This window comes from Tenrec ecaudatus, chromosome 12, assembly GCF_050624435.1.
Source record: "Tenrec ecaudatus isolate mTenEca1 chromosome 12, mTenEca1.hap1, whole genome shotgun sequence".
Taxonomy (NCBI): domain Eukaryota; kingdom Metazoa; phylum Chordata; class Mammalia; order Afrosoricida; family Tenrecidae; genus Tenrec; species Tenrec ecaudatus.
The window spans coordinates 103635546-103653090 of record NC_134541.1 but is presented as its reverse complement, the minus strand read 5'-3'; the positions used below and the strand labels follow the sequence as shown (position 1 = coordinate 103653090).

The window sequence follows — 17545 nt, the reverse complement described above, 5'->3', positions numbered from 1 at the left end:
CCCTTGTGTGTCCATGTCAGTCTGCCATTGCTTGGCCAAGCCAGCGGGACGAGTGCGTGTGCAATCCCCCAGGCCAAGTGTGCACCTTGCCCGAGGGCGGCTGTCCAGAGAGGGAGGCAGTGGCGCCAGTCCCAACCAGAGCTCACAGCAGCTTCAAGAGGCTCTAACATGCCCAGGAAAGATGGCCTAGTGGTTACACGATGGCTGGCTAGCCTCAAGGTCAGCAGTTTGAAACCACCAGCCACTGCGCTGGAGAAAGACGAGACTTTCTACTCCCCTAAAGAGTTATAGTCTCAGAAACGCACAGAGGTGGTCCTGCCTTGCCCTGCAGACTCTATATGAGTCGGAAACACTTGGTGGCAGTGGATTTTCTTTGTTTTTTTTTAATCCCAGCAAAGTGATGGGCAGGGCTCCCGCAGCATCCGCCTTGCTGACTGAGCTGACAAAGCAGAGCAGCCCCAATGGGGGTGAGACCCGCAGGGCCAGCTCGGAGAGGCAGGCGCTGTTCTTTGCCGTGTGGTGCGTCCCTGTCTCTGGTGTGTCCAGTGGCCTGTGGGCGGAGTGGCTGATGAAGCCTGCGCCTTCAGAGATGATGCAGAAATCTCGGCTGCCGCATCCCCCAGCAGCAGCGTCCCCCCACCCTCCCCACAGCCCTCTCAACAGCGGGGGCTGTTCTCTCCTGAGACCGGCCTCCTGGCTTCCCTCCTCCTCCGCTCCCCACCCCGCTGCCCCAGCCCAATTTCTCCAACCTGTTTATTTCCCTTGCACACACCATTAGGCAGCACCCAGATGACTCATCCTTTCTGAAAGATCTGTCGCTCAGGGACATCTCTACCTTACAAAGGATTTTAGATTCAAATATTTACTGAGCTCTGCCTCCCGCTGAGATGGCCGCAGCCCGGGCTCAAGTACAACAACGAGAGAGGGGACAGAGCAGGACTGAGCAACGTCCCGACCGGTTGCCCATCGGGTCCCCATGAGTCAGAAGCACTTGGTGGCGCTACAATAGCAGCTCCCCTGCAGAGAGGCCTGGCAGCCGGAGGCTGATAGGGGACTCAAATCCACCATAGCTGCACTCTAGAAGTCTAGTGGGCAGCTCTGCTTGGTCACTGGGGGCCCATGAGTCAAAAAGGAACTTTCCCGCACCTAACAACGTCGCCCTTTTGTTAGCGTGAAAAGGGTGGGCTCTCGGCAGACAGAGAGGAAGTGAGGGGTCGTGCAGATGGCAGTTGCTCAAGGGTCGTGGTTGTGAGCTGGCCCTGAGTCCTGGCAGCGTAGCAGGTGACACCTCGGGCTGCTAATCTCAAGGAGCAGCTGCTCCCAGGGAGAAAGAGGGGGCGCTCTGCTCCATAAAGAGTTACAGTCTGGGAAAGCCACGCGGCAGTTCCACTCACACCCATAGGGTTCTGTTGAGTCCGGAACAGCTCAGTGGCACTGAGCTTGGTTTGGTGCTGATGCATGTGGACCCCAGGTGTGCAGAAGGGCCCCCTTGGGTTTTCAAAGCCATGGCCTTTTAGAAACAGATCATCACCAGTCCTGTCTTCTGAGCCACTTCAGGGTGGATTCGAACCACCAACCTCTCGACAGGTAGTGTCCAACTCAGGACACTCGCACCTCCCAGGAGCCTTGTTTAAGAGCTTCAGGACCTCCAGTTTCTCTCTGGGCATCTCTTCACCGTCTGTAGGCTTGGAGACAGTGCCCTAAACTAATGATGAGTGACCGGATGGCATATACACATTGGGCTGCTAACCGCAAGGTCCACAGTTTGAAACCACCAGCCTGCCCCTCAGAGGAACGACAAGCTGTCTGCCCTGTAAAGAGTTACAGTCTCAGAGACCCACAGGGGCAGTGCTACCCTCTCCTACAGGATCTCTGAGTAGGCATTGGGTCCACGGCAGTGACTTGGGTTTGATTTTGGAACGATGAGTGAAATGTACTAGGTGTCCTGCCTCCAAAGCCCCCTGCATTCTCTCACCTTCTATCCCCACAACAGCCCGGCAGCACAGGGCCTTTGAACACCACCTCCAGGGTACGGAAGGGGACAGGCTGGAGTGCTTGATCCAAGGGACCAGTGCGTTCTCGTCTCCCCATCAGAAGACAGAGGACAGGCTGCCTCTGTGGCCCTGTGAGATTTCCCTGGACCGGGCTTATCTGTGGAGGCAGAAGAGTCATAAACATTCAGGCAGCCTGATAAGGAGGCAGTGCTGAGCAACCTTTGCCCAGAGAACAGTTGGAAAAATCCAGTCTCCCTGCCTTGATTAATGAGTGTGCTCCAGCCCTGGGCCCAGCATGCCTTGGGGCAGGTGAGGGAAGGATGCTAGAAATCCTCTTCCAAGTAAGCTGCTTGTGGAGTCCTGGTGATACAGCAGTTCAGCGCACAGCCGCTAGCCCAAAGGCCTAACCCACTAGCTACTCTGTGGGAGATGCAATCCATGAAGATTCCAAACTCAGTGCCATCGAGTCGATTCCTACTCACAGTGATCCTATAGGACAGAGAAGAGCCGCCCCTGCGGGTTTCTGAAACTCACTCTTTACAGGAGTAGAAAGCCCCATCTTTTCCCAGCAGAGCAGCTGGTTGATTTGAACTGATGACCTTGAAGTTAGCAGCGCAATGCGTAACCCACTACACCACCACGGCCTCAGAAAACTGACAACGTCCTCATGTCATATCCGGTCAGAGTCTTATTGGACAGCACCCAACGACCAAGTGCCTATTCCCCAGTCTGTGCTCCCCAACAGCAGCCAGGGCGACCCACAGTTTCTGTTTCTCCCACTGAGAAGACAGTCTTTCCCGGCTGCCACTGCATCTGTAATATGAGAGGAGCTTTGAGATGTTCATGGGAAGAGGGCATGAGGAAACCATGGAATGTTCCCACAGAGGGTTGGAAAACCCCTCCTGTGGCCCAAACTTGCTAAGTCCCAGCGTGCATATGGTTAGCACAGACCGAAAGCCTGGAGGTTCTAGGTCACCCAGAGGCACCTCAGAAGAGAGGCCTGGCTATTCTGAAAGTCAGCCACTGGCAGCCATCTGAAAGAGCTCTGTTGGCACGCTGGGCTGCTAATGTAAGATCAGCGGTTCAAAAGTACCAGTCACTCCACTGGGAAAGTTACAGTGTCAGAAACCCACAGAGGCCGCTGTGAGTCAGCGTCAACTCTATGGCCCTGAGAATCCATAGAAACCAATGGCCATCCAGTCCCTTCTGTGTCAGCTGATGACCCTACAGAACAGAATCGAACTGCTCCTTAGAGTTTCTGAGACTGCCAGTCTTTACACAAGGAGACTGCCTCATCTGACGTCGATGGAGTGGCTGGGAGGTTTGAACCACCAGCCTTGAGGTTAGCAGCCTGGTGCTTAACCCACTGTGCCATGGAAAGGACCCACACAGAGGTACCACGAAGAATGGCCTGGTGAGCCTCTCCTGTAAAGAGTCCACAAGTCAAGAAACTCACATCCAGTCAGCTCTGGATCATAGTGATGCCCTGTGAGTTTCTGAGCCTGTGACTGTTTACAGGAGTAAAAGACCAGTCTTGCTCCCTCCCTCGGAGCTGCCAGAAGTTTCCAACTGCTGACCATGAGGATCACAGCGCTACGCATAACCATACACCGCCAGGACTCCCTGTGAAGATTACAGTCGAGGCAGCCGCTGGGGTGATCCCACTCTGTCACACATGGGAAGCAACTCAATGACAACAGGCTTGGCTTAGGGCCGTGTGCAGAGGCTTGGCAGGGGCTGGCGGGGGGGGCAGTCAGGAGGCAGGAGGAGCCCTGAGGGCCCTGATGCAGTGCTGGTCTCTAACAGCCCCCTCCTCCCCCAGGTTACAATCACCCTGCACTCATGAAGCTCCTCCAACAGCCTGAGAACGTGGTAAGTCTCCATCTGTGTGCATGGCGATCCCTCCGACTTCCCTGGGCAGCCTGTGGGCATGCATGTCCCTGACCCACCCACTCGCCCAACCACGCACTCAACCACTTGCCCAACCACTCACTCAGCCACTCAACCACTCGCCCACCCACTCTACTAACCATTCACTCAGTGATACAGGTTGCCAAGCAGGCCCCCACATGAGGCTTTCGATCTCTGCTCTTCACTCGCCTCTGCTCTCAGGGGCTTGAGCAGCCACTTTAGGGTCACTTGGAAAGTCCAGACAAGCTGCCCTGTCCACCTCATTACCACATCCGCAGCATCTCCACCACGTCACACGTTCACTGGCACGCGCAGACTCACTGCACTGCTTCATGCGTGAGGAGAGGGCCAGGTCTTTCCACTCTGGTCCCTGTTGAGGATGCATGCATGGTAGCCAGTCCCCAGAGTAAGAGATCAAGGGCCCCTTCGGGCCCCCACCCAGTGACTTTTCTCCCAATCCAGCCCACTCCCCTAGCCTCTGACAGTGCAGCTGAGTTCCCCCTGGGGCCGGACTCCGCCTCAGTGCCGTGCTAGGTTGGACGCTGTATCCTGTAGGGCACATTTCCCTCGCTCACTGCTGTCTGTCAGTCACTGTGTGGATTGCCTGTGGCTGTCGATGATCCGTGCTCCCCTCCTCACGCCTCCCACTGTGCGCAGACGCCAGGCTGTAGCCTGCATTGCACTGAGCAGCACTGCTGAGGGTATCTCAGTGCCGTGGCCTTTTGCACACATGTGTTGGTACGCGCATGCACGCTGCTTATCTGGGTGTGTGACACGGGAGATGAGTGCATGGCGTTACACAAACAAGTGTACCTGTTTCTTTGGGTTCAGAAATAGGAGCAGAATTGCCCACCGGAGCCCACACGCCTTCTTCCCACGCCCACCAGCCAGCGTGTGTAGCTGGTTCAGTGGCCCCACGTCCTGTCTGTGCAGACGTGGTTGGGAGCTGGGCTCTAGAGAAGAAATCAGAGAGAGGCAGAAAGAGAGTGTCTGGTCCTGGGGGGAAACTGACTGGGGAGATAAGAACCTGGCGGGCTTCTCCTTCAAAACTGGGAGGCCGGGGTTTGGAGGCATTTCTTGGCCTCTGGTGAGTTGACAGGTTCCAGGCAGCTGTGGGAGAAAGCCAGGGCCCCCCTGAAGCTGTCGGGGCCACTGACGGTGAGGGCTGCCTAGAGTATGTTTACAATGGAAGCATGCTTTGTTTCCAAATGTAGCCCGGATCCCGGATGCTCAGCAGTTGGTGCTCAAGCAACTTGTCAACAAACATGTCACACACATTCGCCTCCGGGGGCGGAATCTTCCAGAACAGCCAGTGCATGCGTGCGTGTGTGTGCGTGCGCGCGTGTGTGTGTGACTTCCAGGCATAAGGAGTCTGTCCCCCACACCCTGTCCCTGCTCACCCTGCCGGAGAACTGGGAATCACACTTTCTCCTTCCTGACCCCTGACCTCTCACCCAGCCAGGCACCAGCCTTGGCCCTACTTCTCTCAGCTGCCTCTTCCACCCCTCCTGCCCCTAGTCTCACCTCTAAACTTTACTCCAAGCTGCCAGCTGTAACCACTATCCGACTGCCCAGTGGGCAAGGTGAGCACAACCTTGCTCACCCTGTAAGCACATTCTCAGTCCCCGACAGGGCCAGGGGCCCAGTGTGCAAACCAGCAGCCAAACAAGAACCACAGCTGTGCAGACAGCTGACTCAGTGGTCCTCTAGGACAGAGCAGAACTGCCCCATCGGGTCTCCGAGGCTGTCCATCTTTATGGAAGCAGGCGGCCTCATCTCTCTCCCTCACAGTGACGGGTGGGTTCGAACCACCTTTTGGTGAGTGGTCAGGCACTTAACCACTGAGCTAGCTACCAGGGTTTCGCCTCTGGAAGCACGGTGTGGTGAAGCCCCTGTGGACTTGCCCCCCGCAGAGTCGTAAGTGAGCCCAGCAGGTCCATACTTGCCTTGCTCACCGGGTAGTCCACCCGGGTGGACACAGGCAGGGCCGGGAACCCTGCGCCAGCCCCAGCCCTGCAGCTTTGGGCACGCGTCCCAGACTCCTCTGCTCCAAATGCATAACATTTACCATCCACAGCCTGCTGTCCTCTCCATCATGACCTCGACGTCTGTTCCTTCACCGACTGCGTGCCACCAGCAGAAGACAGTGGCAGCCTGTGGTGCCCCCCCTCCACCTCCCCCCCCCCCCCTCCGGCTGACTCTCTTCCAAGAGAACCCCTCTGTGTGCAGGGGACTGGGCTTGGGGCTTGATGAGAAGGAGTCCATTACTCACGTGGTGTCACAAAGATGGCAGCTGAGGCTCCAAGACCCAGGGCATCAGGCCAAGGCTCGGCTGACTGGGCCTTGTGTTTCCCCAGTTCTTGGCAGGAATTCACTCAGGGGCCAAGGACTATTTTTCCTGCCAGGTCCTTGAAGTCCCAAGACGGGGCTCATGCACCTTGTGGTGCTCCAACCACACACCCCAGAACCACAACAGCATAACTTTCTGTGGTTGCAGAAGCTGCAGCCGCATCCCCTGGCACTGCCATCTGGGGCTCTGGTACAGGAGCGCGTGTCTCCAAAGCCACCTTACCCCATTGCCCACGCTCCACAGTCTCTGTTGGGCACTACCATGAAGGACAAGGGCAGGCCAACACCTGGGTTGGATGCAGTGTTGTGGGCTGTGCCCTCCCTTACCTGCCCTTCAAGCCCAATAGGCCATCTGTAACCTCAGGACCCCTGCAAGCACCTGGTGAGAGGACCCACTCTGCAGGTGACAGCATTGTCACCCAGAGAGGTGACTCACTCAAGGCTGCACAGTCTCTGAGACCCACGCCCATCATCCTTGGGCAGTACTTTTCTGCTACAGACTTGGAGGCAGGTGTCCTCGGCTGGGATCTCTAGAGAGGCATAGCCAGTGGGGCTAGGTGTTAGGTGCCTGCACAGAGGTTCCTGTCAGGGAAACGTAGACGGGGCAAGTTTCAAGCCCTGAGGTCAGGTGTCCGGTTGGAGACTTCTGACTCACATGTTCTCAGGGGCTGGTGAACCCAAGATCAGCAGGTCAGACAACAGGCTGCTGGCTGCAGAGATGAATGAATCCAAGGTCAGGTCAATGGCAAGCTCTGGCAGCTCCCAGGATCAGCAGGCCATACAACAGGCCACGGGCTCAAGTCCAGAGAACCAGAAGTCACTGAGCCAGAGGCAGGATTGAGACCCAGCAAAGCAACACTTTTATTTATTTTTTATTCAGAGTATCTGCTTGGATTAGTAGTCAGCCACCCCCTCAAGAGAGCTCATCTTGAGGGATCACTAGCTCTTAACTGAGACTCTTGGCCTAGCCATGAGAACACACAATCACAGCAGGGATGTTAGGGACCTAACTTCATTGATTATGCCGTCCAATACCTTCTGCTTCTAATGTCAAGTAAGAAAACCGTCACCCCTTGTCATCCCTGCGCCCTGCTGTATTGGACTGGGCTTGGGCAAGATCCCTGCACCCTGCTGTATTGACTGCTGATCTTGATTTCTTTGGAGCCTGCTGACAGCTCAAAGCCAGAGAGAAATGCCCCCCCCCCAAGATGCCCCAGGGTCTCAGGTTGTACCGAGCAAACCATTGTACATGGTACCCAGCAGGAACATTTCCCAAAGGGGTCTGGGAAGCCAGTCAACCTGGGTTGGAGTCACGGCTGTACCTTTCCTGTTGCATCATTTGGGGCAAGTACCTTCACCTCTCTGATCCTTACAGCTCCGAAGTAAGGAGGGTGAACCTCCCCTCCCTCTCACAGGGGCCCCTGGGTGGTGCAAACATCTGGGACTCCACTATCAACTCAGAGCTTGGTGTTTACAGCCCACCCAGTGGCACCCTGGAAGAACAGTCTGGCAGTCAGTTTCTGTAAAGATCGGTCTCAGAAACCCACGGGGTCAGTTCTACACTGGCCTTCCAGGTTACAGTGAGTCAGAACTGACTCGATGGCTGTGGGTTTGAGGCTTGCCTGAGTGGGCACAAAGCAGGACAAAACCCATGGAGCTGGCCTTTCTTGCTACCATCAGCATGTGGGTACATAGCTTGGTGGAGACGTATGTTTGTTTCTCTTGAGTAAACAGCTCAGAATGGAGTCGCCGTAAAACTACTTTTCAAACTACTGGACCACTTCCCATTCCCACCATCTGCGAGTGAGTTTCTGGTTGCCCTGTTTCCTTGCCAACACTTGTGACTATCTGGTTGCCCTGTTTCCTCGCCAACACTTGAGCTTAGCCACTCAGGGAGCTGGGTTTCCCTTTCATGTTTATCATTGCAGATTCCCGGGAAGTTGAATAAAAACTAAATGAGCACAGAGAGGTCCCATGTACCTCGTTGCACCCCGATAGCAACATCTTTCAAAAATATATATTACAACCAGGAAATTGCTATGTGGCTTTTTCCTTTTTTTTAATTTTGCCCAAAGAAAACCCAGTGGAATGCTCCAAAAGTACAGGAAACCTGTCATCTCAAGCACCCAGGACACCCTCCCCACGCCCCACCCCCGGTCACTCAGAGTGTTTTAACTCGGGAGTGGCCACGGCCGCCATCCTCGTCATCGGTGGGCAGGAGCTGGGAGGTTCCGGGTGCCCACCTGGAAGTCACTCTGTCTCTGGGCCTTTTTTGCAGAGCACATTCATCAACAGGCCTGCCCTCGGGATCCTGCCCCCAGAGAACTTTGTGCAGAGACTGAAGGAGTCTCTGCTCTCGGTGAGAGTTGGGGGATGCCCTGCCCTCCAAAGGTGCAAACCATGCCCACCCACCACCAGGGGTTCTGGCCCCTTGAGGGGAGGCGGGTTGAGACCTTTGACCCTTGACCTTTGACCCTGGTGCACACCCGTACGCAGCCCTCCCTGCTGCTTTCACGGAGTGTTGCAGACATTGGTTTGTGACAAAGAGGAATCTCCTGTGTGTGTCCCACGCCAGGAGTGTGGCTTGTGTTCTGTGGTCCCCACAAGCGTGCCACCTCCAGCCACAGCTGCCCACCTGTAAAACACGGGTATCTGAGATGGCAGCAGGGGCGTTTCGAAGTCCTCCTTGCTGCCTTGAGCTTGGCTCCTCCACCCCAGGGCCTCCTCTCCGTCTGATGGCTTCCCACAGAACCCTCCTCCCTCCCTGAGGCCCAGCGGGGCGCCTGCAGAGAAGCAGCTCCAGCTAAGGTCTCGGCTCTCAGCTCCACTTCCCTCTTGGCAGGTCGCTCCCAAAGGAATGTCCCAGATCATCACCATGGCCTGCGGCTCCTGCTCCAACGAAAACGCCTTCAAGACCGTCTTCATGTGGTACCGGGTGAGGTTCCAGGGCACACTCACATGCACACACTCACCCACACACACGTGCACACTCACCCCTTTCCAGCTGTCTTGTGGTACCAGGTGAGGCTCCGGGGCACACTCACACGCACACACTCAGCCACACACACGTGCACACTCACCCCTTTCCAGCCGTCTTCTTGTGGTACCAGGTGAGGCTCTGGGGCATACTCACACGCACACTGACATGCACACACTAACCCCTTTCCAGCCATCTTCTTGTGGTACCAGGTGAGGCTCCGGGTCACACTCATGCACACACACTCACACACACACACATCCCTTTCCAGCTATCTTCATGGGGTGCCAGGTGAGACTGAGGCACATACACGTGCACATTCACCCCTTTCCAGCTGTCTTGTGGGACTGGGTAAGGCTTTGGGGTAAACTTACACACACATGCTCACCCTTGTCCAACTGTCTTCTTGTGATACTGAGTGAAGCTTCAGGACACACACACACACACACAGGTTCAGCCCTCCAACGGCTCTTCCGGACTGGCTGGAGTGTTGGACTTCAGTGACCCTGGTCAGAATCCAGCACCGGTGGAGCTGCCCGCAAGTCCCAGTGGGTCTGGTTGAAGCGTTCGGTCACCTGGATGTGATCGTGTTACACCTGACTCCACAGACCCACCGTGACTTCCTCGCTCTCCTCCGAACTTCACCATTGCCAATAGTGAATCAGGATCTAGTGGGTCCACCCACTGACCTCACTGCAAACACAGTCCACTCCCTGTGCCAGCCTCTTCCTCACTGAATTGGACAAAGGCCCACAGCGCCATCCCCACGGCGAGCCTGAGAGCGCGGCGGGAGGGCCCGGGGCTGCGGTGGGAAGTCCTCTCTGAGGTTGTGTTCCGTCCTGTTTTGTCAGAACAAGGAAAGGGGCCACGCGGGCTTCTCCAAAGAGGAGCTGGAGACCTGCATGGTCAACCAGGTAAGTGCACCTGGGCGCTCGGGGACACCTGCCCTGCGCCCCCAGCCCCCACCTGTCCCTTTGGTGGTGAGCTGAATGCCAGCTCCTGGTGACCGGCCTTCCCCAGGGCCTAGGACTCCTGCCCGGGTCTAAGGAGATCACGGCGTGCCTGGATGGCGCGACCCACAGGATGAGGGCACAGGTCTCCACAGGTGCCTCGGGAGAAAGACCTGGTGATCATCTTTCCAAAAACCAGCCATGAAGAACCATAGGGAGCTCTACGCAGGCACACGCAGGGTCTCTGTGGGTCAGTGTCAGCGGGTCGTTAGGGAGCTGGTGAACCTGCCAGTCACCCAGAAAACTAGCACAATTGTACGCACCAGGGTGTCCAGCCCCCCGGTGATCTAGCAATCACCCGGAAAACTAAGACAATTGTACACCCAGGCTGGTGGTTTCATGATATCCATGGCTACGCATCAGTATTTTTAGGTCTCACTCCTCATTTTCAGTGGCTGCTTCTCAATATGTATACTGATGTGTGGTACTATATATTAATATTGCGTTCTAGAGCAGCGGTTCCCAACCTTCCTCATGCCGCGACCCTTTCAGACAGCTCCTCATGTGGTGGTGACCCCCAACCATAATATTATTTTCATTGCTACTTCATCACTATCATTTTGCTACTGTTATGAATCAGGTGACCCCTGTGAAAGGGTCATTCGGCCCCCAAAGGGGTCTCAACCCACAGGCTGAGAACCACTGCTCTAGAGCATAGGCTCTCAACTTATTTGGGCTACCTCCCACTCTTCAGGAAAACAATATGTATTACCCAGCACCTCCCGGCAATTACAAAATGTTGTGTGGTAGCCCATCATCCAGGACAGAGAGTGGGTGCCAGCTGCTGCAGCCCCTCGGGGAGTTTCAGCACCCCTCAGGAGTAACATTGCCCACTCTGGAAAGCCCTGTTCTAGAAGCTTCTGTGGCTTGGATGGTCCTTAGAATATTCTACGCCAGGCTTGGCTGTTGTTGGGAATATCCTGTGGCTAACACTGGTGTTCCGCTACAACATGGACGGGCAAACATTTGAGACAGAAGAGCCAATCCCGTCCCTCAACAATTTAAATATCATTTGAGAGCCATGAATATGCTTTTACAAGTAATATTTTTATTTTCATTTTCAGTTGTACCGTGGAGCCACACATGTCTCCTGAGCCGTGGTTTGCCAACTGTGCTCTAGAATGTTTTGTGTCAGGCTTGGGTGTTCGCTGGAAGGTTCTGTGGCAGACGTGGCGTTCCTCCACGTTCTGTCCAGGGACCACAGTTCGGCTGCTCGCCAGTCCTCCCATCTGTGACTGACAGCCTTTATTTCTTCGTTCCAGGCCCCCGGGTGCCCCGAGTACAGCATCCTCTCCTTCATGGGCGCGTTCCACGGGAGGACCCTGGGTAAGGAGCGGCCAGCAGGACCCAGAGAGCAGTGGAGCACCCCCGGCCGCAGCGGCGGGAGCTGCCTCCTATCTTACACTGGCCACGTCCCAGTCTTGCTCCCTTGATGCCACACAACAGCTCTCAGTTGAGAGAGTGTCACCCCTGCTTCACAGATGGGGAGGCTGCTGCCCAGCCAGGGAGAGGGCATCTCAAGGCCATTCCGGTGGCAGAGCTGGGATTGAACCCTCGTCTCTGTTTTGTGGGCTTAGGTTGCCTGGCGACCACTCACTCCAAAGCCATTCACAAGATTGACATCCCGTCCTTCGACTGGCCCATCGCACCATTCCCACGGCTGAAGTACCCGCTGGAGGACTTCGTGAAGGAGAACCAGCAGGAAGAGGCCCGCTGCCTGGAAGAGGTACCTCAGGGGCTCCTGATCCCACCCCCAACACACACTAGATACTCCATCTCCCTGATCTCGTAAGCCTGCACTCTGTCTCCCCATTCCTGCCACACACATCCACTTCATCTCCCCAGTCCCACCCCCCTCTACACACACATCCATCTCCCTGACCGCCCCCATACACACTGTCCCCCTGATCTCCACGCACACTCTGTCTCCCCAATCTGTACCTTCCTGCCCCCCCCACCCCCACACACACACTGCATCTTACTCCATTGGCCCAAGACTTGGCTCAGGAGAAGAGGAACTGACAAGAGTTTATCTGGGGAGCCGTGTCGCACCCCCGAAAGGGAAGCAGGGGCAGATGTTCCTTCCTGGGAAATGGCCCTGTAGGGAGGAGACATCCCACACCCAGTGGTCACCCCACTTCTGGTACCAATTTCGGACTCATTCAAGTCTCGTTAGGGACAAGTTATGACACGTTCAAAGCAAGAGTGTGTGTTGAAAGAACAGAGACCGTTGCCCAGAAAACACAATTCCGTAAGGGCCTCTAATCCCCCGTTTGCCAGCCTTCTCGAGTCCTGGGTTGGCTTGGGGACAGCAGTGGGAGGGGAGGGGGCGCTGCATTACAACCAGAACCAACCCACTGCCAGCAAGTCCATTCAGACTCAGAGACCCTACAGGACAGGGGCGAGCTGCCTGAGAACCTGCTGAGGCTATCGAGTTTCATGGGCAAAAGCAGCCTCATTTTCCCTCTCTCGGATCAACTGGTCAGTTCAAACCATCCGCATCCTCGGTTAGCAGCCCAGTGCTTAACCTGCTGTATCACCAGGGCTCTTGCAACCTGAACAGCCCCGCCCCCACTTAGTGATCTGTTCCACAGAAGGTGGGGAAAGGGGTCATCTTGTGTCAAGAAGGCATTCCAGCCCAGCCCCGTCCCACTCCAGGGCTCGGGTCCGAGGCCAGCCGGGCCCTCTTCAGACTCACAGAGCTGCAGCTTCGGCGGCACAGCCAGTGGGTGCAGCACAACGTGGATCCAAGGCCGGTGGGAAAATGGCAGAGCGCCGACAGCCCACATGAGGCCACCCCTGAAGACTGACGCAGGGTCCCAGCCCGCAGGGAGGGTGAAGGACCAGGCAGAGAGCATTTCTCCCTGTCTCCTTATGAAAGGGCCACACCCCCAAAGAGACATCATCAGAGTGTCCTGATTGATGGGTTGGGCGGCACCCCCACTTTCCCACAGGTTCAAGTTGACATGAACTCGAACCACTACACTGCTAGCCTGTGCCGTCAGCCTTCACCCAATTAGCAATGGGAAGATTTTAAAAGTTAAAAAAAGTTTTAATGACCTAATGAGTAAATGAGAATGAACGAGTTTACGTCCCCTCACCGGCTTGCACCAGCCCCAGGTAGGACAGGTCCACACCTGAGGCTCCCCATGGCCGCCACACTAACAGATGCCCAGCCTGGTGCCCCGGGCCCAGGGCCCGAGCCGTTGCCCTTGGTGCTGCCCCAGGTGCCAGCGTGTGCCCCGCTCCCTCGGCCCGCAGGTGGAGGACCTGATTGTCAAATACCGGAAGAAGAAGAAGGCAGTGGCCGGCATCATCGCGGAACCTATCCAGTCCGAGGGCGGGGACAACCACGCCTCCGATGACTTCTTCTGGAAGCTGAGGGACATCGCCAGGAAAGTCAGTGGGCACTGCTGGGGTCAGACGGGGACAGGGTGGGACATGCCAGACCCCAGGGCTAGCACGCACCGCCTTCCAGATCCTGGTACACCTCCACCCATCCCCCTGCCGAGGGGACACTCGTCATGTGACCGACTGTCAGCTGGTGCGTTTCATGTGTCCACTGACTGTGCAAACCTGCAGTGTCCCCCTTCGGGTTATCTAAGTAAATAGTCACTGGCTGAGAGCAGGGCTGAGGAACCACCGGGCTGGCCTGAGCCCCGCCGCCACGTGTTTCCAAGGCACAAGAGGAAGGCGAGTCCCAGATCCCCAGGGTGGCAGCCTCGCCATCAGTGCCTTGCCTTGGCAGCTCTGGAAGTTGAGCCCTAGGGCGGCAGCTGTACCATCGCTGGCTTGCCTCGGCCAGTTCCGCATCAGCGATTGGGGAGCTCCGGTGCTGCTGGGCGGGGGGCCTGCCCGTTGGCAGTGTTTGGCTTTTCTGGCCCCCAGGCCCAGGGCGAGTCTGCAAACCGGGCAGCCAGGCTCTTGGCGGGATTCCGGCTGCTCGCCTCATGCACCTTTCCCTCCCTCCCGCCCAGCATGGCTGTGCCTTCTTAGTGGACGAGGTTCAGACCGGAGGAGGCTGCACGGGCAAGTTCTGGGCCCACGAGCACTGGGGCTTGGACGACCCGGCTGACGTGATGACCTTTAGCAAGAAGATGATGACCGGGGGCTTCTTCCACAAGGAAGAGTTCCGGCCCAACGCAGTGAGTGTGCGCCCACCTTGGTCACCCTGCCCCCTCAGCGACACCCAAGGCCCAGCCCTGATCCGTTCAGACTGTCCCATAGCGGCCTCCTGTGGCCACCTGCGGCCACAGGCTGGCTGTGGCTCTGTACCTGGCCCCATTCCAAGGACAGGTGTATTTTCAACCCTGGTCACTTCTGCAAAGAGTAGGTGCTACATTTCATCCCCGACTTCAAGGCCAAGGGGATGAGGCCGCCTGCTCCGTGAGGAGAGAATGACCGTCCGGGAAACCCACGGGGGCAGTTCTACCCTGCCCTGGAGGGTCGTGGGGCAGCGTGGACTCGATGGCAGCAGGTTTGGAGTTTTGCTTTACCCGTGGGGACTGAGCCCGACCTGTAAGGTTTCCAAGGTCACACAGCTGGAGGTGACAGAGCCAGGAGTCAAAGCCAGAGCGTCCCCGCTGCACCACACCTGAACCTGCAGGTTCTGACACCCGCGCCCAGCACCTGCCCAGCACCTTCCTGCATGTGGTTTCCACTCTCAAGGTTACCACGTGGCTCCGTCCTAGGCAGTGAGGAAGGCCGAGGAGGGAGCCATAAAATAAGCTGCCCCCTTCTCAGAAATCCCACCTAACACTGCCATTTGCAGAGTGGTGGCCGGAACCTGGTCACAGGGCCACCAGCCCAGGAAGTGTGTTTGAGCCAGTTCTACTATCAGTACAAGTCTATCTCCAACACACCACACATGCATGCACATACATAAATACATACCCACCTGCACACACGCACCACACACATACACACGCACACATACATAAACACATGTCCATATGCACATACACACATGCGTGGTCACACACATCACTCACTGGGAGAGGCAGGGGGTCACAGTGGATGGCTCACACCTGTGAACCAGCTGGCCTGAGCCAGGCAGGTGCCCAGTGGACGGGGGAGAATGTAGGTCAGGTGACCAGCCCTCTGAGTGTCCTTCAAGTGGCCCCTCTAAGAGGGGGTGATACTGAAAGAGTCCATATGCTGCCCCCGGCCAGTGTTTCTCCTCTTCAAGGTGGGGAGAGGCCATTTGAGGAATGCCTGACGCCCCACCTCCTTCCAGCCGTACCGCATCTTCAACACCTGGCTGGGGGACCCGTCCAAGAACCTGCTGCTGGCTGAGGTCATCAACATCATCAAACGTGAGGACTTGCTCAGCAACGCCGCCCACGCTGGGAAGACACTGCTCACAGGCCTGCTGGACCTCCAGGTGCCCGGCCACAGCCCCCCAGGACCCCCTCCCCACCCTCCCAGATAGACCTCCCGCCACTCCACCCCAGCCACACCCCGTACCTGCTGTTCCAGCCAGTCTGCACGGCCTGAGTTCCCGTCCTCCCACCTTCATACAAGCTGAGCTCTCCCCTAGGGACGCCTTCCCATCCCACCCCCGATTCTTTGACCCCTGAAAACCAGCTCAGACCTCGGCCTCCCCAAGGCCACATTATGGCGCTTCTCGCAGTAACCAGCCAAGCCGCAGACGGTTTCCTCCTTCAGCGTCCATGTACTGCACAGAGAAAGCCCACGCCCAGCCACTGGCGTGGCCACAGTTTGTTTCTGACCTGACTGCCAGCCCCTCAAAGGAGGAGACCACCCCCAGCCCCCAGTCCAATTTATCCTTTTCTCCGGCACTTCCTGCCCTTCTGAGCTTCCTCCCCCGGCAGCCGATTCCCTTGGGGGCAAGCTCAAATTCCCTGACCATCTTAAAAGTCAAAAGATGCAGGTGAAATTAATTTTAATAATCAACTTAATGTACTATATCCCAAATATTATCATTTTGACCTAAATTTCATGTAAAAATAGTTAACACCGTTTTTCCAGATTGTTGTTCTTGTTTCGCAGAGACGGCGACAGAGTGGCCCTGCCCTCGAGGGCTGTCGCCGTCACTCACGGGAGGGAACCAGGCCTTCTCCCCTGGGGCTGCTGGGTGGCTTTGAACCCTCACCTTCCGGGCAGCGGCCGAGTTCCACCAGCCTGCCTGTGCCGCTCAGCTGGGGTGTTGTTGGCCCCTCCTCCACAGCACCCCCACCCCACCACTGGTCGGGCTGTGGGACAAGCGTTGAGAACCATCAGGCCAGGGGTTCAAACCTGCCGACCAGTCCTCGGGAGGGAGACAAGGCTGGCAGCTCCCACAAAGACGGAGTCTCAGACCCCGCAGGGAATAGTTCTCTGCCTTTAGGGTCACTGGGAATTGGAATTGACTCAGGGCTTGGGTTTTGGGCTTCTGCCCATTGCTCCCCGACACACATGGATGTCACTCCCCTAAACATGGTGGGGCTGCTGGCCTGGCTGGAACTCACTTGGCAGGGGGTTGACCCCAACTGTGCCCTCCCCAAGTCCTTTGCAGGGTACATTCCCCCAGCACATCAGCCCCAGCTCCACAACACCCCCCCCACCATTCCAGGTCCTGTACCCCCATGTCTTCAGCCGTGTGTGGGTGCTGACGCAGCTCTGATCCCCGCCCTGTTGCAGGCCCGGTACCCCCAGCTCATCAGCCGTGCACGGGGACGAGGCACATTCTGCTCCTTCGATACTCCCGACGAGGCCGTGCGGAACAAGCTCATCGCGATAGCCAGAAACAAAGGTGAGGGCAGCCCGCAGCACGGCGCTGTGCCCTGAGGAAGAAAGCGCAGGGGACTCGTGGGACAAAATGTGGGCCAGGGGGCCCAGTGATGAGGGGGCCGGGTGACCAAAATGACTGGTAGTAAGGTGACCAAGGTGACCGGCAGTGACTTGGCTGGTGACAAGATGACCGGCAGTAAGGAGTCAGGCTACCAAAATGACCAGCAGTGAGGGGTCCTGCTTAGTAGATAGGAAGGTAAGAAGGCAGGTCAGTAGATAGGAATGTAGGTGGTATGGGGGAGGAAGTGGAGAAGGTAGGGAGATAGGTAGAGACAGGTACAGGGAGGTAGATAAGTGGGCAAGTAGGCAGGTAGAGGGAGGGAGGTAAGTGGACAGGTAGGTAAGTAGGCAGGTAGAGGGAGGGAGGTAAGTGGACAGGTAGGTAAGTAGACAGGTAGAGGGAGAGAGGTAAGTGGACAGGTAGGGAGGGAGGTAAGTGGGCAGGTAGGTAAGTAGGCAGGTAGAGGGAGGGAGGTAAGTGGACAGGTAGGGAGGGAGGTAAGTGGGTAGGC

At 56.8% G+C, this 17545-nt stretch overlaps 1 protein-coding gene across 1 annotated transcript in view; it reads left to right on the top strand.

The window, feature by feature from the left end:
* Positions 1-17545, top strand: part of ABAT (4-aminobutyrate aminotransferase) — a 59995-nt gene that overhangs the window by 39626 nt on the left and 2824 nt on the right. Inside the window, exons 6-15 of the mRNA XM_075564305.1 lie at positions 3817-3866; positions 8533-8613; positions 9097-9189; positions 10083-10145; positions 11504-11567; positions 11819-11967; positions 13503-13640; positions 14219-14386; positions 15478-15624; positions 16884-16995. Coding sequence (XP_075420420.1) covers positions 3817-3866; positions 8533-8613; positions 9097-9189; positions 10083-10145; positions 11504-11567; positions 11819-11967; positions 13503-13640; positions 14219-14386; positions 15478-15624; positions 16884-16995 — 1065 coding nt within the window. The remainder of the gene's footprint in view (positions 1-3816; positions 3867-8532; positions 8614-9096; positions 9190-10082; positions 10146-11503; positions 11568-11818; positions 11968-13502; positions 13641-14218; positions 14387-15477; positions 15625-16883; positions 16996-17545) is intronic.